Source organism: Amblyomma americanum, chromosome 1, assembly GCF_052857255.1.
Source record: "Amblyomma americanum isolate KBUSLIRL-KWMA chromosome 1, ASM5285725v1, whole genome shotgun sequence".
In the NCBI taxonomy this organism is placed as follows: domain Eukaryota; kingdom Metazoa; phylum Arthropoda; class Arachnida; order Ixodida; family Ixodidae; genus Amblyomma; species Amblyomma americanum.
The window spans coordinates 50,433,083-50,456,940 of NC_135497.1; the positions used below are offsets into that span (position 1 = coordinate 50,433,083).

At 46.8% G+C, this 23,858-nt stretch overlaps 1 protein-coding gene across 1 annotated transcript; it reads right to left on the bottom strand.

Moving 5' to 3' along the window:
* Positions 1-690: 690 nt before the first annotated feature.
* On the bottom strand, positions 691-23,830 carry LOC144112783 (uncharacterized). The gene is made up of 12 exons (XM_077645599.1): positions 23,588-23,830; positions 23,301-23,470; positions 21,766-21,912; positions 20,275-20,367; positions 19,712-19,797; positions 19,066-19,152; positions 18,522-18,628; positions 15,941-16,090; positions 6,405-6,594; positions 5,618-5,779; positions 3,644-3,782; positions 691-924 (listed from the first exon to the last, which is right to left on the bottom strand). Exons 8-12 carry the CDS (start codon positions 16,080-16,082, stop codon positions 913-915), a joined length of 645 nt encoding a protein of 214 aa, XP_077501725.1. The 5' UTR covers positions 16,083-16,090; positions 18,522-18,628; positions 19,066-19,152; positions 19,712-19,797; positions 20,275-20,367; positions 21,766-21,912; positions 23,301-23,470; positions 23,588-23,830; the 3' UTR covers positions 691-912.
* Positions 23,831-23,858: the final 28 nt, after the last annotated feature.

Genomic DNA, 23,858 nt, shown 5'->3' on the forward strand with positions numbered 1-23,858 from the left:
GGTTGAAATTCTTCTAGCACAATAATCCTTGTCTTGTTGCACTCTATGATCCTTCTAGATCACTCTGGCAGGTCTATTCTCATCATGCCACAGAGTGTTTAGTAATTAGCCCACCTCCAAATGAGCAACATGAATTAGGTGAAATTTTGAAAACTATTTCATCTACAACAAAACTAATCAGATATTTGAAATTAGCATGCAAAAATATACAAATGGTGCAAGTTTCAACCAGATCCACCCATAAATAAGGAAAAAAGTTCTAAGAGGTGTGTCCCCCCTTAAGTAGACTTGGTCTTTCTCTATTTTGGCGGTTCGAATATTCATATCCTGTAGCAACCCAAACATATCACTTAGCTGCCTCTGCTGTGCATCGTCGTCATCTCCTGCATCGTGGGAACCGGTATTGCATAGTGGTCCTGGGTTTTCTTCCACATCACCGGACAGCAGAAGCAGCTCTTTAACAACAACGCACTCACATAACAAAGACAAAAGTATTCCCGGGCGTGGGAGCAGCAACAAGCAGGCATTGTCCGATTTACTTGCGTAAAGACAAGAGTCATGACTGACCTGGGCAAAGAAACGGACAAAATTGAAGAGCCACATCACGTAGCCGCACCACTGAACAGTTCCGGGACACGCCAGCAGTTCTTATCGACGACGAGTGTTGATGACATAGTCGATCCGGATGCCTTGATCCACGAGGAAGTGGTCCAGCAGGGTTGCCAGTGGTGATCAAAGTCTTCACCGTGAAAGCTGGCGAAACTTGTTGGTGAGTCGTTGCATTCCCGTGCTTCCAAAGTATACAAGGCGCCAAGCTGGAGACATGAAGTAACCTCGGCAAAGAAACGGACGAAATTGAAGAGCCGCATCACGTAGCTGCTCCCTCGCCCACTGAGGGTGGCAGGGTGGCAGTCAGTCATGCACCTATGAAGCAAACAGTGAAAGGAGGCAGGTGCTTCTGGCAAGAAGAATGTGATGCACCCTACCCCAAAGCAGGGCCACTGTCACTTGTGATGTAGCAGTGCCATACTCTACTTGAACACAGGGGCCCCGTGATCAGTACCTTGCGCACTTCAATTCAATTTTATTTACTTTGGAACATACACATTTACAAAAGTGGGCAACAAAAGCATCTGGACCCTTAGCCAGTTGCTAGTCTGGGCCCATGCAATAAGTGCACAAAATAGCATACCTGGGCACTAGTAACAAATAATTGTAAACCTTACTTGTTAGATCAGCAAGCCTGTTCCCATTTATATAATCACTCTCCTTTTTGTGTCTTCAGGCAGTAAGCACTCATAAAGAAAAAAATATGTTTGTTCATATGCTCCATAAGCATAGCATGTTGAAGTCCACTCTCCAATGTTATGGGAATGCAAGGAAGATGATGAAGACCATGCAGCCAAGCCACATTTCATCACCATCGCTGGTCGCCTCCGCACGAGACTCAAGCTTAGGCTGCTGGCATTCGTCGGTGGTTCCTGCCTACACTGCCTTAACTGCTTTGTGCGCTAGTCCCTTCTCCCCCGTCAATAAGTCCCCTCTTCAGAAGTTACATCACGTCAACAAAAAGTCCATTTAGCGGGAGTAGCCATCTTGACAACAAACAATACAGATGTACACAAACACACAGAGTTGCTCAATGACAATCTCACTGTGTCAGTACCATACATATGCTACACCCACTTCAAGCATGCTCAAAACAGACCAAAGTATCCACTAATGATTTTCTTATACTGAACATTAAACTCTTTTTCCACCAGGTTAATAAACTGCCAAGTAAAGGTAGACAATGCTGCTTTCTGAATAGTTCCTGAACTGCATTTGCCATTAAACCCAATTCACGCACCACATTTCTAAGTATTTGAAGCTTCAATACATTTCAAAATTAAAAATATCTCTGTTCATCCCACCTTGTAGCCAAATGCTGCGGCATTTAAAGCATCTCGCAGCTGTCATGTCTATTAAAAGAGTATCGACAACGCATTTTGGTGGCATGTTGTCTTCTTCGCAGTGATGTGTAGGACATTACTATAGATGGCTCACCACGTGGTATTTCCGTTCTGCAGCTAAATAATTTATAATAAAATTTTCCTCCCATGCTCTCTTGGTTTGAGTTTCGGCAGCTCTGTGATGTCAGTTTTGCATGCGTAAGGCATAAAAAAAATGCAATATAACTGCTGCTGCTTCATGCGTTGTCATTCCAGCTCTTGAGGTGGACTGGCTTTAACGTATTGAATTAAAATGATGAAGCAGTGAATACTTCGCATTTTTTGTGATGCCTTGTGTGAACTGAAACTGCAAGTTGGCATCATTCGGCCACTGAAAGTGAAACTAAAACAGCATGAGAGAGAAATGAGACTATAAATTATTCAGCAGTTGTAGGTGAATGTCATGTGGTACTCCACGTATACTAATGCCTGGCGCATCATTAGAAAGAAGAAAACACACATCCAAAAGTTAGCTGTCTATACAGCTTTAATTCACTAAATTAACCAACACAAGGAGGCAAGTCATTTGTTCTGACCACCAAAATGAACCAAAGGCAACCTGCACCCACATCTTGTAAGCAGCAACCAATGCCACTATCAGTGGTGGTGCGAATGGCGAAAGCTTTTACAGCGAGCTTTGTAGCAGAAAAAATGTCAATACAAAGCAGCTTCCCAGTGTTTTGCAACAACCTAAAGCTGAGAAATAAAATAAAAATGCTAAATTATACCCTTAAATGTGAAGTTATCTATTCACCACAGGCACAGATACCAGAGTGCCTCACTTCTGCTGAAGTATACTGTGTAATGTCAGCACCAGCTAAGGAATCTCCAGGTAGTCAAAATTTATCCGGAGTTCTACACTGCAGTGCTTCTCAGTGCTCGGGTGGAGCTTCAGGACATTACCTAATCTCACCAGGCCAGAAATACGCAAAACAGGCAGCTCAGGCACACAGATGAAAATTGACAAAAAAATCTGATACCGAAATGACTTTGCCTGCACATTCTAAATGTTCAAAGACTGCGACACTTCCAAGTGGCATTTACTGCACCTTGCTGCATACAATTGATTTGTACAGTTAAACTGCAAAAGGGGCATGCCATTTGCTTTTACTGGCGATATGAATGGAAGGCAACTCACACCTATGTCTTGTAAACTACTATCTGAACCTTTATCTCAACGCAACCAATGAAAACTACTTTTGAGACAAGGAAGTAACGCAATGAGCAACTCAACCAATCTCAAAAGAAAGCTGTCAAAGCAAAGCTCTCTTAACTTTCCATTCTGAAACACTTTGCTACACAAAAGACATTACATCAACCTTAACACACGTGGCACAACCAAAAGCCCTCGAAGCAAAATAGGTAAAAAAAACCAACACTGCAGTGATGGCCTTGACCATCTGCTTAGTACGGAGGAGGTGCAGGGTTCGATACCCAGTGCCACTACCCATCAGTTTTCTAGCAGATACAAGTTTCTCCTTGGCCTGGTGCTCAGCTTTCTCTGGGGTGAAATCTTAGGGGAAAAAAAACCTAGTCTTTGACTCCCACATCGTGCAGACCAAAAACATGACAGCCACTGTGCACCTTTGTCGCAGTGGCTTTCTGCCACCGAAATCAAAGCCCCCCGTCGTCATCATCAATAGTCCACACACCTTGGAGTCAACGTGCGTCACCAGTTGGAGTATGCCATTCTGCATCGCCACAGGAACCTGAGGGTGGTTCAAAAGCACCAGGAGTGTATTCTGCTTCTTCAGGCCATGACTCCATGTGACTATCAGCTCCAGCAGCTCCCTGCATGCAGGCACGACACAGAGCAAGGCTTTTCAGACACTTCATCAACAGCTACTGTTCATAAATGATGGCCAATTTTTCAAGCAGCTCCAGTCGGGGACTGCGGAACACTGTGCTGTCCTGGCACTAATCAACGCCTTGCTCGTTTGACATATATACTTGTGTAAGGGCTGTGTTAGTGCAAGGGCCGCAACCACGGCTTGGCAGCCAATAATTTAGAAAGAAATAAAGTCAGCCAAAAGAATTTCACTTCACGCATGTGTCATTTAAACACATGGTGCATTCCACCCGGAGCCAACAGATGGTGAAACCTGCCTACGACACTCTGTACAACCAGTGTGATCATGCTGATGACGTGTTGTTTCGTCAGACTGCCTCACTTTCTACTTGTGAGCAGGGTGTTACACCAAAAAAGGCAGAACGTTATTGGTATTATCTCCAGCAGCACAAAAGTCGGAACAGGGTGCTCCCATGCTAGTGCCGTACTTCCCTGCACTGCCCGCCTGGCTCAGACGCTAGCGGTTGGGCATGCTTCGCATAGAAGTCGCAGCAAAGATGCTTTGAAACTAGTCGCCGTTTATCATAAAAGGCATAACCATGCTACCAGTTAAGCACAACACAATACTCTGACATTAAAATGAAGGTACCACTGACGTTTTTCATGCCTTTGCCAGTAAAGCGATCAGAAAAGCAACCCAGGTAAGGCCAGCTCCCACCAATGGCTTCAGATCGCACAAGCTAAGCATTGTATCGAACCTTTGGCCAAACCATCATTACTCTCAGTAAAGTACTATGGCCCAACAGTTGTATGCACATACCTCTGCCAAAGAAGGGAAGGAAACTGGCCAAAAAAGTGGCCTACCAGCATCTTACTTTAGGTGGCTCGTGCTGGCTATCAAGTAATATAGCATGTCACTGTGCACTGTACCGTCCATACCTTTAATTAATGCATTATGTACTTAAAAGATTCATCACAGAAGTGCTAATACGTCATAAAAAAACGTGCCACCCCATAAACAGGGCACGGGTTCCATGTAATGGCTGCACACCGTCAAAATCGCAAAGATAAAGAGCAGTCCTTACACGAATGCCCACGGTACTTTTTACCTTTTTTAGTTTCTTTTCATTCTGGCACCTTCTTTGAATTTCAGTTTGATCATACTTCAGCACAATGCACCTGCAGGGACCCTAAAGACAAGCATTGTAACAAGCTACTGTATAAGAAACTTGTGTAAGGGCCGCACTTTTTATTTAAATTTGGGAGTGAATTTTGTAGATGCGGCTCATACACGAATTAAAAAAAAAAGTACAGCCACATTTTTTTTCTCAATTATATAGTTCAGAACAGAGGGTGTGGTCCATACATGGGTGCAGCCCTTACATATTATAAGGTATATATTTGTGGATCATCATTCTAAGAAATTTGTCACTCTACATAGGAACAATCGTCCACAGACCAGAAAAAAAAATTCACATCAAAGGCAAGTGCCAAATTAGGAAAAAAAAACAACAAATGCTACTTCACGAAAATGTGCTGGTTAAACTGTCCCTTCCAATAAAAACATTTCCCCAACTTCATCAATTTAACTCAACTTGGGGTAGGCATGATGCTTACGTAGCATTGCTCCTCATAAAAAATAAAATGAAAAGAACACGTTGTGAAGGCAATGTCCCTTTACTAGCTGCAATTTAATGTAAAAAATTCTACCAAATTCTTGTCGGGTAATGGAGCAAGCAACCAATTACTTGTTTGGGGTGGCGAGCACCACCCCTGACCTCCCCTTGTTGTCATCACTGAACCTGAAACACCAGCATTCGGGTTAGCAAGCACGTACTCCGTGTCAGCGGCCACTTCTGCAGCGTGCTGGTCGATCTCCTTGAAAAGAAGATGGGGCCTGCTGCACCCCTTGTGAGACGAGTTCAATGCCGCCTGTGCCAGGCTGACAGCCACCTCTCGGATCCCTTGTACTGGCGACAGTAGTGACAGCACGATGGCACTGCACATGCGGACAAAAAAACAGAGTTGTAACTCTCGCTAGTGGTGCTCGTAGTCTACTATATTCGGCTGCCATTCTGTGCTAGATAAGGTCACATGGTGTGGGAACGCAGGATGGCATCAAACATTTTTAGCTTCAAAAATCGAAAAAAAGAGTAAATAAATGAAGAAGAAGCAATAGTGACCTACACACGCAGAGAATAAGCCTCTGCATTATGTGTTCTCCATATCTATCCACAATTCTTGATTATATTTTATTTCAGCAGAGTTGACTACCAATGTCTTCCTTTTTTGCAGAATATTTCTGCCAGACTTCTTGTGCACCATACAATGCACTGCTTCTGACACCCTCACTATGTAACTTCTTGCAAAAATACCGATCAATGACTTTCGCTGTTTGGCCCTGCGCATCACGGGAGTTAAAAGGTGTGCACTGCAACCAGCCACCACTTTTTCATTTCTCTGTAAACATTTTACTGTGCACAACATTCTTTTTTTCAGTCACAAACCACCTAGATTACAAGAAGCTCATCCAACCACCGAGTGTATCCCTTAAACACTCCCATGATTCCCGTCCCAAACATGCTTCCTTTATTTTTCTTTGCTGTACAGGCCACCATACCCACCAAGATTCTGTTCGACCAAGATCCACTTGATGTCCTCGACTGTCTGCAGCAGCTGGGCCGAAACAGCGAGAGCCAGAGACTGAAGCTTCTCCTTTGGAAGGGAGAGTGACGCCCCCTGGCGACCGCTGCTGGCGACGGCACAACAGCTGGCATCCAGGTGCAACAGCCACAGGCCACCCAGGAAGTGCACCTGGGGAAAGCAGGAAATTGAAACAGAACAACGGGCTTAGCCAGAAATGGCAGAGGAGTGCTAATATGTTCTCAGTTCAAGCAAACGGAAGTCAAATAATAATGACAAACTAAATGACTCAGTTCAGCATTTAGAGATATAGTATATCTGCTTTCAACTCAGAACAATCACGAATGCCAGCGTGGCCTTTAAGCAACATACCTGTTTCTTTGTTCAATTATTCATTTAAAGTAAACATTTACATATGTATTCTTTTTCTGTTTATTTATTTACCCTCAGGGACGTAGGGCATTACAGAGGAAAATGGAATACATCATAAGTACTCCACTTCCCTTATCAGAAGTCTGTTGGTGTAAACCTGTCAGTGCAAACCTGTGTGGAAGGATGGTGCTTTTCCTTTTTCCTTTCTTGTATTTATTTATTTATTTATTTATTTATTTATTTATTAGTTACCTGCATCGCCCCGCAGGGCATTACAGCAGGGGGGTACAGACTTCATTTATAGGTATAAAGCAATTATTGCAGTGCATGGAAAAATGCTTCGTTAGATGTAATACATACAATGCTCGATGGCAAACTGTTCCAGTCCCGAACAGTTCTAACAAAAAAAGAATAACGCAAGACGTCACCCTTGCAAGAAAATTCTCTGACCTTCAAGCAGTGGTCCAGTCGCTTTGATATATAATGAGGTGCCTGGGTATATTGTTCGCGGTTTATGCCAGTTTTTGAATAATAAATCTCATGGAAAAATTTCAATCTGATGTACCTTCTACGGTCCTTCAACTCTTGCCAGTTAAGTTTTCGTTTGCTTTCCGTCATACTAACTTGCCAATTATAATTACCAAGAACAAATCTAACTGCCCTATTCTGAATTTTCTCTAATTTTCCTACACACTCAGATGTGTGTGGGTCCCAGCAAACACATCCATATTCAAGTATGGAGCGTACATAACTGAAATACAGCTGTGTTTTTAAGTTACTTGGTAAATGGCTAAAATTCCGCCGTAGAAAACCCAAACGTGACGCTGCCTTATTCGCAATATAATTAATGTGCTTATTCCATCGTAAGTCCGATGTAAAAAAGACGCCTAGATATTTAAATGACTTGCTTATGTTGAGAGTAAAATCATTAATTCTATACCTATACGGATGATTAGCACGTTTTCTTGTGAAGGTGACGTGAACAGTTTTGTTTATATTTAAGGACATGTCCCAACGTACACACCAGTCTGCCACAGTATCTAAATCAGTTTGCAGGATTTGTGAATCAGAAGTGGAATTTACTACTCTGTAAACAACACAATCATCGGCAAACATCCTGAATGAAGACTGTATGCCAGCTGAAATATCATTAATATACAGCAAAAACAAAAGTGGTCCCAATACTGAGCCTTGGGGAACTCCCGACGTAACTGGTGCATACTGTGAAGAAATACCGTTCAGAACAACAGCCTGCCTTCGTAACGACAGATATTCTGCAATCCACGCAATTACTTTACAATCCAGGTTATACGCTTTCAATTTGGAGAGAAGAAGACTGTGCGCGACAACATCAAATGCCTTGCGGAAATCCAAGAAAACGCAGTCCACAATTTGTTGCTTATCGATTGCCGATGCCAAATCATGAACGAACTCCACCAGCTGCGTACTGCAGGAAAATCCACGCCTGAAACCATGTTGACTAGTGCATAGGAGATTGTGTTTGGTGAGATGGGCCATAACGCAACTATATATTACATGCTCCATAATTTTACAGGTTATGCTGGTTAAGCAAACGGGTCTGTAGTTCTGAACAGAGTTTCGCATACCACTCTTATGTATGGGCACGACATGCGCTACCTTCCAATCAGCAGGCAAGTCGGTTTCATTAAGAGACTTCTGGAACAGCCGGGTGAAATACAGACATAATGTATCCGCACAATTCCTTAAAATTGCGGCAGGAATGTCATCAGGGCCACAAGCCTTAGCCTGATTCAAATCCTTCAATAATTTACGCACACCGTCAACACAAAAAGTAACTTCCGGCATGCAATCTATTTCAAGAGGTAATGCAAAACAGACAGAACGTGAACTAGGTGGCAAAAACACAGATGAAAAATAACGGCTAAACATTTCAACTTTAGCCTCATCATCATGGATGATTATCTCATCATTTTTCAGAGCAGGTACTGAGCTGTCATCCTTGCCATTACGCTTCACATATCTCCAAAATTCTTTGGTATCTCTGACAAGTTTGTGTCCTAAATTCGAAAAATACTTTCGAAGAAAACTTTCTAAGTGCAAAAAAATAGGGGCACTGGAATTGTATGCAGAACCTACACACCATGAGTGGTGAACCAAGTTGTGCTTACGGCACAAAATGCCCTACCCCCCCATTTGCAAAAAAAAACAGATAGAGGGAGAAAATAAAAGGCATCAGAATGACCTAATTGCATCATATTACAAGGAGCATTGCCAACACTGAAACAGCAAAACTCTCGGTTCAACGAACTACAGTTAACTCCTCTTGAAACAAACTCAGTTGGGATGAATTCTCAGATGAGGTGAACAATGTGTGATCATTTGGTTGGTTTCCCATAGGATCCAATGCAAGAGAAATCCGCATAACACGAACTGTTGTGCATGTCCTTCAGTTAAATAAAAAATAGTTTCACAGCAAGTGTGAACCACAGCGATTCTGGTTTGGTTTATGGGGGTTTAACGTCCCAAAGTGACTCAGGCTATGAGAGACGCCGTAGTGAAGGGCTGCGGAAATTTCAACCACCTGGGGTTCTTTAACTCGCACTGACATCGCACAGCACACGGGCCTCTAGAATTTCGCCTCCATCGAAATTCGACCGCCGGGGCCGGGATCGAACCCGCGTCTTTCGGGCCAGCAGCCGAGCGCCATAACCACTCAGCCACCGCGGCGGACACACAGCGATTCTGCACAGCAGTACTTACAGAATGTCCGCGCAAAACCTCCTAGGAGCGAAAAAAAAAAAAAATGTTTCCACGCCAAAAAGCACAACTCTACAAAGTAGCTTCTGTGCAGTACCTTCACTCCTGGCTGAGCACGGCGCAGGGATCTGATACGGCCAGAGCTCGGCATCGCACAAGCCACATGACGCAAGCTGCCCTCCTGCTGACTAAAAGGCGTGTAGGTACGAAGTGGAGCTGCTCATTGATTCAGGGCTGAAACAGTTGAGAGGTGAATTTTTCAACTGATACGGAGCCGCAACACACATTATCAAGGTGCTGAGGCGGCCAAATACTATCGGCATCACCGGGGCATTGCCTGAGCCAGACGGAAAGGCATGTGGTGCAGCTGCTCATAAAATTAGCTGTACAACTAGGGAAGGATTGAGATGTCAGACACATGTGCATGCCTAATCATGCAGTTGTGCTTTTGATTGCTCAGAGCTAGGGGGAAAGCAAAAACAAAAAAGGACAAAATATCAGTCGCTGCAGAAGAGAGAGGAAGAGATGCCGCAAAAATAAAACTAGACTGGTGCCGTTTTCAAGTACAATTATCAGAGCTTATTTCATGCCCTCACTCATCTGCTCACTTGATCCCACAATAAATGTTGCATGTGTAACGGGGGCTTAGGTTAATGCTGAGGCGGCGGCGACCGAGTCTCTCATCTGTACAGGTCAGCAGGCGCTCGGTCTGAGCAATGGCAGTGCGGCTACCTCTTGTTGTTGTTGTTAGCCTATCAAAAGATGGCACATACCCACACTGGGGGATCAGCCAAGAATCTTTTTCTTTTCCTCAGTAAATATAGGATTATGCCCTTCTTCTTCACAATGGCCTCGGGGAGAAAAGGTGCCATCCTGGCGACTCAGGGTGGCGACAACACAACCGGGTCATAGTATGGCTTCAGTCGTTGGACATGCCCAGTCTCGCAACCACGTCGGCGAAGATCGGAAGACGGTGTGAGGGGCTCAATAAGGTAGTTCACGGAGGATGTGCGCTCCAGGACGTGGTAGGGGCCATGGTATTGTGAAAGAAGTTTCTTTGATAGGCCGGGATCAGTGGAAGGAATCCACAGCCAGACAAGTGAACCAGGTGGGAAATCCGGATCAAGCTGACCGTCGTCATGGCGGTGTTTCTGGCGCCCCTGAGTGTCTGCCGTGAGCGACCGTGCAATCTGGCGGCAGTCTTCGGCGTGCTGGGCAGCTTCAGAAATAGTTGTACACTCAGATGAGGCAGGGCGGTATGGAAGAACTGTGTCGACGCGAGCGAATGGATGTTGGCCGTAGAGCAGAAAAAATGGGGAGAAACCGGTAGTGGACTGAGTAGCAGTGTTGTAGGCGTACGTAATATAGAGTAGAACGAGGTCCCAGTTCGTGTGGTTGGCAGCAACGTACATCGCTAGCAATCGTTCAGTTAGACCGTTTGTTTGCGGATGGTAGGCTGTACAAGTCCGATGAATGATATTGCACTCGGCGAGTAGAGGTTTAACGATATCAGACAAGAATACGCATCCTCTGTCACTGAAGAGTTCATGAGGAGCAACGTGGCGAAGTATAAAGCGCTGCAAAATGAAGCACGCCACTTCACAAGCTGTAGCAGCTGGGAGCGCGGCGGTTACTGCATACGGGTCAGGTGGTCAATGGCAACAATGACCCAGCGGTTGCCAGCAGCGGTGTATGGCAGAGGGCCGTATATATAGATGCCAACACAGTCGAAGGGGCAAGGAGGACACTGCAGTGGCTGCAACTGTCCAGCAGAGTGATGAGGCAGTTGCTTACAGCGTAAGGCCATAGAGATAAGGTCAAAACTTTCCAAGGGCCCAGACAATGGAAAAGCTCTTTTTTTCCGTCACGGAGTAGATGGATTCAGATTTCGTGAGGGTGCGGCTGGCATAAGCAACCACATATTCCTCAAATCCAGACTTGCGTTGGGCGAGCACAGCCCCGAGGCCAATGCCACTGGCATCCGTGTGTACTTCACTTGGGGCTTGCAGGTCGAAGTGACGCAAGATAGGTGGTGCCGTGAGGAGACTGCGCAAGGTGTTTTAGGCATCGTCGCAGGCAGGCGACCAACTCGAACAATCCACATTGCTGCCGAGAAGCTCAGTTAAAGGGGCAGCAATGGCCGCAAAGTTGCGAATAAAACGTTGAAAATAGGAACAGAAGCCTAGGAAGCTGCGCAGTTCCTTAATGCAAGTAGGTTTTGGAAACGCAGTCACAGCACGAAGTTTGGCGGTGTCGGGGCGGCCGCCCTCTTTTGACACAACGTGGCCTAAAATTGTCAGCTCAGGAGCAGCAAATCAACACTTTCTTAAGTTCAGTTGAAGGCCAGCGTCCGTAAGGAATGTTAAGACGTGCTTCAGCCGGGATAGATGAGTGGCAAAGTCGGGCGAAAATATCGTGATGTCATCGAGATAACACAGGCACGACTTCCATTTCAGGCCACGCAGAATGCTGTCCATCATGCGCTCAAAAGTAGCCGGAGCATTACAGAGGCCAAAAGGCATGACGGTAAATTCATACAGGCCATCAGGGGTGACGAATGCGGTTTTAGGGCGGTCGTCAGCTGCCATGGGGACCTGCCAGTACCCAGAGCATAAGTCGAGAGAAGAGAAGAGTTCCGCTCCTTGAAGGCAGTCCAGAGCATCATCAATGCGCGAAAGAGTTTCATGTGACCTTATTCAGGCGGCTGTAATCAACGCAAAAACGAATAGAGCCATCTTTATTTTTCACGAGGACCACGGGAGAAGCCCAGGGACTGTGTGAGGCCCGGATCACGCCACTCTGAAGCATGGTGTCAACTTGGTCTTTAATAACTTGGCGCTCAGTGGCTGAGACACGATATGGGCAGTGACGCAGAGGGGCGTGGTCACCGGTGTCGATATGGTGGGCGACAGTCGACATGCGGGTCAAAGCGGGTTGGTGTGAATCGAAGGAGGAACGAAATTGATGAAGCAGAGCGAGAAGTTGAGTTCGTTGAGGTGCAGGAAGAGAGGCGTCGATGGAGGGAAGGAAAACGTCTGGAGACGAAGTGTCGGGTGCAGGAACCGGCGGGCTGAAGGCATTGACGTCAAGGGATGGGGAATTGTCATTTTCATCGTGGTAGAGAATGAAGTCAATGATTTGCATGGTACCCAGGCACTCACCGCGACGCACAGCGGAAGCATATGTAAACGGATTGGTCACGAACAACGCGCTAAGGCGAGCTGACAGAGTGAGGTCGGCATAAGGTATGGAGCGGTACTTGCGGCACAGAAAGAGGGGCGATGGTGTAAAAAGTATGTTGCCGTCGCGAACAAGGTCAGAAGTGAGGGGCACAAGAACAGAAGAACAGGCAGGCAGTTCAGTGTCTTCAGCAACGACGGCTTTGGCAGGAGTAGCAGAAGGGCCATCGAGCGGCGTGGAACCGCTGAGCGCAAAGAACTCAAGTTCAGCACGAGCACAATCAATGACTGCGTTATGGCGGGACAGGAAGTCTCAACCCAAGATGATCTCAAGAGAGCAGGTTGGTAAAATGACGAATTCAATCACATAGAGAATTTCCTGAATGACGACGCGAGCCGTACACTCCGCAAACGGCGCAATAGCCTGCGCGCTTGCGGTGCGCAGCGAGAATCCAGGAAGTGGGGTCGTCACTTTTCGCAAGGAGCGGCAAAAGGAGGCGGCCATGGCAGCCGGTGTCCACAAGCGCCAGAACAGAAACACCCACTACGGAAACGGCGATCAGATTGGCGGGACATAACTGAGGCCTTGGACATTTCGCTGGTGTCGCAGTTCTCACCTCAAGAACTGCGGCGTCTAGTTTTCCTCTTGCGAAAGATTCGGGTGCCGACACATGGGAGAAAGGGAGCGGTGACGAGGAGAAGGTGACCGCCGGGTGGAGAAGGTGGTGCGATCACGGGAAAGCGGGCGACTCTGTGGCGTCTCGGCTGGCGGTGAGTAGTCACTGGGAGGAGGCCAGTAACCGGCAACTGGGGAGATCAGCGCACGACGACGGCAAAGCCGGGCCACATGACCAGGCAGTCTGCAAGAGTAACAAATAGGCCGATTGTCAATAGTACGCCAGAGACTGCCAAATTGCCGAAGCGGTCGCAAAAAAGGTGTCGGAGCGTGAGGAACTTGAGGCACAGACGCTTGAGGTGGAGCGTAGGTTGGGCGGTAGTTAGGCGGCCGTGCGACGGCGGCAGCGTAGGTCAGGGGTGCAGCGACAGGTGCGGGCGGCTGTGCTGGTGCGGGCGGAGGGGCCGGTGGAAGGGCCTCAGGCACTTGTTCGCTGATGGCAGTGGGAAGGTCGGGCGCCAGGAATGGAGATTGCACGGAGGGGGATGGCAGAAGCAACAGCTGACCTGCAACTTCCTCACGCACAAAATCTTTCATGTGCGCCAACAGTTGCGAGCGGTCAGGTGCAGCCAACAGGCCGGCAAGCGACTCGACAGCCACTGCTGCGTGCTGGCGAGTGATGAGCCTCTGCTTGCGCAGCTCGTCGTAGCTCTGGCAGAGACTGACGACTTCGGCAACGGTGCGGAGATCTCGCGACAGCAGCATCTGAAAGTCATCATCCTCGATGATTTTCAGAATATGCTTGATCTTGTCCGCCTCGGACATCTGGGGGTTGACACGCGAGCATAGGTTGACCACGTCTTCAATGTAGCTGGTGAACGTCTCACCCGACTGCTGAGAGCGCTCGCGCAAGCGGTGTTCGGCGCATAGCTTGCGCACAGCAGGACCTCCGAACACTTCGGTGAGGTTCGCCTTAAAAGCAGTCCACGTGGAGAAGTCTGCTTCATGGTTTCGAAACCACAGGTTGGCAACGCCAGTCAAATAAAAGAAGACATTGTTCAACTTGGTGGTATCGTCCCAATTGTTATATGTGCTCAACCGCTCGTATGATGTGAGCCAGTCTTCAGCGTCACGATTGTCAGTACCGCTGAAGAGTGCCGGGTCCCGCTGCCGGAGGGAGCCGGAAGAGAGGCCTAGTGAGCCAACCTGCACGGCTTGGTGGTGGGCGGTTTCAGGCATAGCGGGCATAGCGGGGGTCGGTAGCGTGAGGTTGCACAGGTCCAGGGTGTTACAAGGATGCTAAACCGAACCTCCACCGAATGTAACGGGGGCTTATGTTAATGCTGAGGCGGCGACGAAACCACGGCGGTGACCGAGTCTCTGGTCTATTCAGGTCAGCACGCAGTCGGTCTGAGCGATGGCAGTGCGGCTACCTCTTCTTTTCCTCAGTAAATATAGGATGCCCTTCTTCACACATGAATGAATTTTTATGGCGCAAGGGCAGCTGTGGCCGAGTGCCATGGAACAAGGTTTTATTTTTCTTTTACTCACGGTGGGGTCAAAGACCCATTTCCCAAGCATTTCACCCTAAAGAAGCTGAGCACCAGACCAGCAGAAAACTTGTACTCATTTTATCTCCGGTGGGTACCCGGCAGACCTGGGGAACCACAATAAATGTTCCATTTGCAATTGTCCTCTCATTGCATGGCCACTTTATTCAATCTTTCATATAACATATATTTGGATACACTTGGCATTCTCACATATGCCTTTTATAGTGGCACATCTGCTAAAACAAACTTCTTATAAGACCCCAGACTATAGTCAGATGACGAAACAGTAAAATTCTGCTTTCAGGTAAAGGCCGAAATCTGCCAAAATGGTGGAAAAAAATGTGGTCCTTACCCACATATATACAATACTTCCAACACCCTCTCAGGATACTGTACAATATAATGCAACAAATTTTCCCACAAATGAAGGAGTTCTGAAATGCGGGTTCTGCTTCAAAGAAGCATTCGCAAAACGAAACTAACTTGAAAGCTTATTCTGCAATACAACTGTTAACCAATTCTTCAGACTTTAAGATTGGAATGCATCTGATTTTTCTGACTTCTCTGTACCTCTGTGAGACATTGCAGTAAATTGTGACTGAAATTTCACATGCGCCACAACTTGCTGCTTGACTTTTCGGAATGCCTTCATGCTCACCTGCACGTCGCCCCAGCAATCATGAAGGCGAATTCTGAATCCTATTTGAACTACAAAACTTAAAGAATTTGTTTAAATCAAACTCGTTAACATCGGTTTAGATGACCAGACTAACACGTTTCCTATGGGATGACACACAGCTCACTAACTGCACATTGTGCGCTTTTTTTTATTCTGCAACACCTCCATTCTTTCATTTGTGCGAAGTGCCACACATGACCCTGTATTAAGCTTTATGTACCCACAGTTCCCAAAACTGGCTAAAGCAGCCTCTGAAACCCTAAGTAATTGAACACTTGCATTTCATCTCATGAGTGTGTTTCTATGTAAAATGAGGACACATACACACAAGCATGCAAGCACGCATGCACACGTGCAAGGAAGAAGGCTAGGAATGCACCTTGAACAACTTCTGCATCAGCTGCCGAAATTGATCGGCTGCTGCCCTTGCTGACCGAGTGCTCCACAACTGTACCAAATATGTTGGCAAGAAGGTCCAAAGTAGCGCAGATGGCATCGTCTTGTTGCCTTAGAATCCACATGGGGCTTTCTGCAAGGTTTCAAATAAAAATGGTGCAGCACACGTCATACACAAAACTTAACAGTAACTAACAAACACTCGTGCATCAAAGCAGAGGCAGCAGCTGTGAAGCACTACGCTTGTTTTCGATCACTTCCCAAAGTGACTCAGACAATAAAGGACACCGTAATAGAGGGCTTCAGATAATTTTGACCATCTGCGGTTCTTTAATGTGCACTGGCATCCCACGGTACACGGCCCTCAAGCATTCTGCCTCCATCGAAATTCAACAGCGGCAGCTGGGATCGAACCCACACCTTTTGGGTCAGCAGCTGAGCACCACAACCACTGAGCCACTGTGGCAACTTTAATGACAACAAAGGATGGCTTATGTCATTAGTGAATTATTGACAGTTCTGTCTAGAAAGCAGGAGGCAAGTAGCTGTTAGTGGCATCAGAACTGTAAACCTAAGCGGTCAAGTCAAGTCCCATGGGTAGCATTTCAGCACATCTTGTAAATCATCTGTGCTATGCAGTCGAGTCCGCTTATAACAAACATGACCATCACATGGCGTCCGCTCGTTATATCCCGAAGTTCGTAGTAAGTGGACCAGAGCTTTAAAGACAGCTGCTTGTCAAACGAAAAAAATTTTTCTTTCCGAAAAAGTCCTCGATGATCGTCTCTTTTTGCAGCGCAGATCCGATGATTGAGGTTTCCAGATTATTTTAAGCAGAAGCGTGCTATCGCCGAGGCCCTTGGCATAGACGAGTTGTCTGAGGCTATCTATGTAGCTCATTGCTACAGGCACGCTTATGGGTCCTGGCTCCGAAGCTTCATCCTCATCTGATTCCTCTGCGTCACTGTCGTTCTGCACTTCAGAAACGATGCCCTCGTTTGTGCACTGTTCCGTGGTGTCGGCGTCATCAACAGAAGTAAAATCATTCCAACCAATGTCATGACCCCCATGTCGGAGTTGGTGACACGCCGCCACAAATTGCCGCTGGGCTGGTCATCTTCCGAAGAATCAGGCTCGGCATCAGACACTGTGTCGACGAAGCCGCCCTTGCGGAAGCAGTTTTGCTAGCCAGTGGCCGTCACCACCGCACAGGCCGCTTTCATAATCTCTACAGCTGAACACAATGGAAGTGGGCTCGGTGTTCCCGTCCGCCATCCCGAATTACAACCTGGGCCCAAGATTTGAACTAAGCCAACGAAACGTCCGCACCGCAACAAGAGTGACAAAAGCGCGTGATGGGGTGGGCGTGCAGCATGCACAGGTGGCAATCAAGCCAATCAAGCTAAGGATACACACGCACAGCGCCATCGGAGAGACCAATAAGGGGCGTCCGTGAGTGTCAGTGCCGCCACCTCTTGGCTCCCACGGAAAGCCTGCTTCACAGTGCGCGGCCTCTGCGATCGATACTGGCGGCGGCGGCGTCGTTCGCAGAGGCCACGCGTGGATTTGGAAGAGGGTGAGGATAAAGGAGTGGAGTTGCGAGGAGGGGTGGGAGGGCGATCTTGGAAGTCGCGTCGGCAACGAAAGGGTAGCTCGCTCAAGTGCGGCACGAAACAGGGCGGGCAGTTCGCTCGTGATGAGGTTTGGGAAAGCATACCGCACGCCGGGCGCACAAAGGGGTTGGAGGCAGGTTATCTCGCATCACAGCGCCGTCCGTTCGCTGTAACCGATCAGCAGGGCTTAATGACGTTTGTTATACGTGTGATTTTGTGCCATTGAAATAATGTATATTTTGACGGTTGCGCAGGTCTCGTTCGTTACAACCGAAAGTTCGTCTTAAGTGGGGCCGTTACATGTGGACTCGACTGTACATGCAACAACTTTTTTAAAACGAAGATTTCCAGGGCCTGGTTACATGCAACACTGCACTGTGTTTTGCCGCTTGAACATTCGTCATGTGGTATGAGATTACGGTGACCGTTGATGTTGCCAGCATGCAGCTGGCTGTAATTTGAAGGCAACACCGAGGCTACCAGACAACCAGGCCTGCACTCTATCACTCGTTCTGGAAGCAGCCAGTGGCAAGCTGCACTTGGAGCTGATGCTGCATGCTGGCACCAACATTGCAGAACTCCATGAAACTAGTGCAGCCAAATCAAAGAGAACTTATGCTGTCAAAGTGTTCTCCGATATGAGGCCACCCGTTCGTCGTCCTGCCTGCCATTGCACGCAGTGAGAGGTAAGCAAGCGACTATGCAGCATGAAATTCAGGTTTGAGTAAAGCTATTTCGACGATCTCCTGCCGCACCATTCATACCTGGACACAGCCTCCATTCGGAAGTCCATTTGATTTAACCGGTGTGAGATCCATTGCGTCTGAATTAGCGAGCATCCGACACTCGCTGGGACAGAGCCATCAGTTTGAATCATCCGGATTTCCGAATTAACGGAGGCCAAAGCAATGAGCTTTTACTGTACTTGGGAAAAAAATATTGTTAGCTGACCACAGTAAGAGGTTGGTCAATCTTTCCAGCAGCCTCGGCAAGATTAGCAAGAAGCAACTCCGCGATGGTGTCCACATCCTCAGTCTCCAAAGCGGCCGTTATCTTTTCTGCAGCAAGAGTCAGAAATGAAATGGCAGGTGCAGCTTCCTTGGAACAGATCCTTCTCTGAATGAAGGAACAATGTTCATGAGCTTGCACTGCAAAACAGAGGGCATTTCCTTCCTTCTGTTGCCTCCTGTTAAGTACTATGTTCAAAGTCGTACAGTTTGGCACATTAGTAGACTGTGCTAGGTGCCAAACATGAGCCAAACATGTTGCACTCAACAAAATGCACAAGCAGAAGCATAAAAGCTCGGCAAATGCAGCAAGGCATCACACAGTGTCCTTGTCATGGGAAGATGGAAGCACTGCCAAGAGCCAAGAAACCTCAAAAGTTCTACCCCAGTTCTTGGAGCCCTTCGTTACACACATCAACAACTACTGCAGGTGATAATCAAGACCTCGCAGGTTCGTAACCGTGGCAAAGTAAAGCACTTGCACTCACTGTCAGCAGTGACGTTGCTGAGCTCTGGCAACCGCTGCAAGGCCGTGCTTGCGTACGCCAGTCGAGCGAGAGACACCTCCGAGGCGTCTGTCGGCATCAAGAATGGACGCACCATTGTGAGAAGTTGCCCCTCGTCCAGTGACGAGCACAGGTCATCACACACAAACACCAGTGCACAGGTCAAACCTACAACAAGCACGATGGCAGTTGAAAAAAAGAATGGCTACTTCAAAAAATGGGCTCTGACTCGTCAGTTATGTGAGCCACTTTGATTAACTTTCTCCTTGCTTTCTTTCAATCTCCTTCTCCCCCATTCATGAAGAAGTGGGGTGAATGTATCATATTTGAAACTCCACCTACGTGCAGACCTCAGGCATCAAACACACCACAAGACAAAGCCTGTGAAAAAACTTCTTAAGCTGGCATAAGTTATGCCTTACGCTAAGGCTCCATCCCAATCAACCCCAATCGAATGAACGTGTATGATGCCATTCTGACAACCCCTCATGAAAAAGAAAAAAAATGTGAAAGGAACCAGAGAAAAAGAAAAATATGCGAACCAGCAAAGGCCATGCGTCGATTAAATGCAGGACAATTATAAGAATACACGCATGCTAGGAGCAGAGAGGGGACATTCTGCACACACCATTTCTTGCTCTGCTCTGTGGGCTCAAACAGGAGGCGCCTCAAGGTGCCAAGGACAACTCCTTGCTCCAGAAACTTGCACAGATCCTGAAACAAAGAACCACTGCAGATTGAAAGAAACTGCAAAAGGATCCCACAGGTCAACTGGCATGTAGACATGACTGAAACATTACCCAAAGGATGAAAATTTACAGATGGGTTGTAATTCTCTTTCCTGGCTAGTTCTACCACCATGCAGCCAAAATCAAAGAACCTGAACCGAGGGGCTACAACACAGTATTAAGTAGGGGAAAAGGCACAAACAAATAAAAAGAAAATCGGACTTGAATTACAGAAACATTTCTTTTTTTACTGTTTTGCCAACTGCTGTCACACTTATCCCTCACACTACTCCCAGTGCGTATGTCATTCATAATAAACTGCTGTTAGCATGTTTTCTGTAATGCTTTTATGCAGCCACAGCAAAGCAAAGGTGAGTAGGCAAACAGTGACAACAATTCAAAGTGAAATCAGTGACAACTATTTAATGCAATGCATGTAACATAGCTGACACAGTGCACTCACCTTGCCAAGTGCAAGCACTGCTTGCACCAGCTCTGGTTCAGTGCCAGCTAGCCGAATTTGGAGAGAATCCCGAGCAAATTTTTCATCCACGTCCTGCACAGTAAAGGCATAATTCTGAGCCAACCACAATAATCAAATGTGCTCGAAATGCACCCATCATGCTAGCTCAAACAAATAGTGGACATTTTTATCCACATACTATACATTCCCCCAAGACTTGTAATGGGGTTGGTTCATAGCCCTGAACAATCTGGATCCATGGTTATGCCAAATATGACCAGATGTACCAGCTGGCAGGTAAGCTTGGTCCAGCCAAGAGGTGAAAACTTTGCTGACAGATCGAAGGATCTGTGCTGACTAAATTAATTTACAAAAGAAACAATTGTTGGAGAGAACAGAGAAGCACTGAGAGAGGAAGAGAGGTGGGCAGGGCGCCGACAAGGCAGAAAATAGTACGACACATGGCCCCAGTTGCAAAGGCACTCACTGCAGAGAGCTTAGTTGGAAATTGGTACCGATGAACTGAACATCACAGAAGAGGTGAAGCTCTCGTTGCAGCTAGCACTTCTAACGTACCCTATCATCTTTCTTCAGTAGCCATTTAAGGTTCCAGTTAATAGCTCTGCCTTGGTGTCCCTTGTGGGTCTTGAACTATGGTCACTTCCCAGAAGGATGGTACCAAAAACCCAAAACTCTGAAGGTATGAATGGAGAGCTGAAGACTACTACAGAAGCTGCTACCGAGAACACTGAAAGTGTAGAACTTTACACTGCCTGCAGCCAGGACCCGACGTCCTTGAAGAAGAAGACAACCAGTTTCTGCACTAGAGCGACAGAAACACCGAGCACCGACGGTATTTCATACCAGCATTACTTGTGCACTTTTCTCTTCAACTTGAAAAGCTTTGTCGTGCACGGCACTCAGCTGGCATTGCAACAGTAATTGAAATCTTGGCAACCCGCCATCCTCCCTATCCAAACACGTAGTTGAGCTGCATGTTAATCTGACCATTCTTTTGATAGAGGCATCCCCACCCAATGCGGAATATGAAAACAAAGAGCGCCTGATGACTGGGAGCTAGGAGCCAAGCTCCAAAAGCAGCTGGAAGCTGCGCCTCCATCTGTTATAGATTAATGTGATGCGAAGGAATGCGGAACTGCAACATGCTACCGACTAAAATCCACGTGCATCAGTTCGCTATTTAAGCTCTCAGGATGCATCAGAAAGAAGCGAGGCCAATATGCAAACTTTTTAGACCAGAAATCAGCAGGTTTGATGGAACTATGCTCATGACTATAGCTCCTGGGATCAGTATGAAGCTTCAATACATAGCAATGAAGCTCTATCAAAAGTCATAAAAAAGCTACTGCACTGGAAAAGCAGGAGATATGAGGAGTCTTTCCTTTACTGAAGAAAATGACCACAGTGCACCTGACCTAGTTAATGAGCAGTCTAGGAGAAAAGAACTTGCTCTAAATGATCACAACTCACCTGCTATGGCTAGCAACCATTCTGTTCATTGGCGACACAGAAGCATTACAGCATTTAATGATGAAGTCATTAAGAATGTAAGCTGCCTTGGGTGTGGAGCAAGTGGAGCGCAGTGCCTCACTCCAGAAGCCTGTTGAGAACTTTGCCCTGAGAAATGATAAAACAACAATGCAAAGACACAACCGAAGCAACCAAGACCGGTTTGAAGGGTATTCCGCATGGTTAGACTCTGAACAAAGAAGTTCACAGCAAAGAATAAATGCAAGAAATTGTCGGACTCATACAGAACCAAATAAACTCGGGTCAAGTCATTACAGGCATTAAAGCAGAGACTATTGCACTGCACACACTGCATCTCGGGTATTTGAGCATCCTAACAATTCCAGGCACGCTTCGTCATATATATACCGAAACACATTATAACAGATGCTGAAGGCTACATATATACCCCGCTACCCACAATGAAGTGTCTTCATTGTGGGTAGCGGGATTGATGATAGCGCACGTGCCTTAGAAATTTGTTTAATGTTTTTTTTTGGTGTCTTCATTGTGGGTAGCAGGGTTGATGATAGCGCATCTGCCTTGGAAATTTGTTTAATGGTTTTTTTTTTGAGGGCGGGGGGTTTATCGCATTTGGGTGATTACAGTACATCTGCGTTTGACGGGACAATCTTACATGTGTGTGTGTATTGTATAAATTGACTTCTTACTGTCGAATAAAATTCAGTTGTAAGTTCAGCGCCTTCCGTGTCTCTCGTCTCGTCCTCTTGTGTGTCTTTTAACGCTGGTTTTTAATGCGATGGATAACCACCAACTCGCCCAATCCTCAGTTCTTCTGCAAAGGTGTGCATGCAACCTTCCAAATCCAAGCAGATTTTTGTTTTTGCAGCCATACTCATTTTTGTTATGAAATTAAACTTCAGGGCCTATGTTTACGAACCGGTGTGGACAGTGGTGGTCCCCGGTCCGGCGCACCCACATCCCACATACGGACGCTACAAAAACGGGCACTTCTGACCTCTTTCAAAATTTCAGAACCATTTTCTTGACGCTGCAACATGATGGCTTTATAACTTGGTAGGGTGGCTTCACCATAGAGCAGTGATGTCGCGTGAAGAAGGCACACGCGAAGCCGAAGTTGAGTTTTTATTTTCAAAACAAAATAGTTGTCAAGGAAGTTGACGAAAAGACAATAACATGCCTGACTAAGCGTAAACTTCCTATAACGTCGCACATCACAGAATGGACGGCGACAGATGCCACACAATATACATACAGGTTTATTGCCATACATGTCTGCCATATCCACCCCACCCCCCCCCACCTTTTTCTAGCTATGCTCAGACCTGCTACTACATTTCGCTATATTTCGATGCATTTCGCATAGCGCAATCAAGAGGGTTATGCCTCAAAGAGACAACTTTAAATCTTGGCCGTGCACCCTAGTGACCACACTGCCGAAGCCAGCGTGCATCAAAGAATCAGCTTACTATGCATACATAGGCATGGAACAAGATATACAGAAATTAACCCACCTTAGTGCTATGCTGCTGTATTGCGCGTGCTTTACATAATCCTTGGATCAGGCCTTTTGTTCTTAGATGAGAACTACTCTCGGCGCGATGAGCGACCGTGCTTCCTGCGGGCTGGGATAATTGGGCTCTCGAACCTATTCTCTTGTGGCCTCTCGTGGTGAACGAGCAACCTGCGAAACGGCATCCTGAGTCGTGCAACTCTCACTGAGCACCTTTAAAATGCACCGTTCCCTCCTCGCGAAAGAAAAGGAGCGCGCCACAGACCTTATGAATGGAACTGCACTTACCGTTTGTGTCTGCCGAGCTAGCGAAGTAAAAAGACCGTGCACATAGTGCAAGTCAACCGAGCGGCGCGCATTGACCCTTGGCAGAGAGGCACCATTTGCAAGCAGGCGCCTGTGCTGGCGTCCCACCGTTGTCATGACAACAAGTGCTGTACTTCAATGTCTGTGCTTCGGAATTATTTTTTTCTCGTAGAAAACATCACTTGTAACAATAATCTGCAACATTCGCTAAGTTTTCTTGACAAACGCGACACATCGCCGACTAATGACGTCG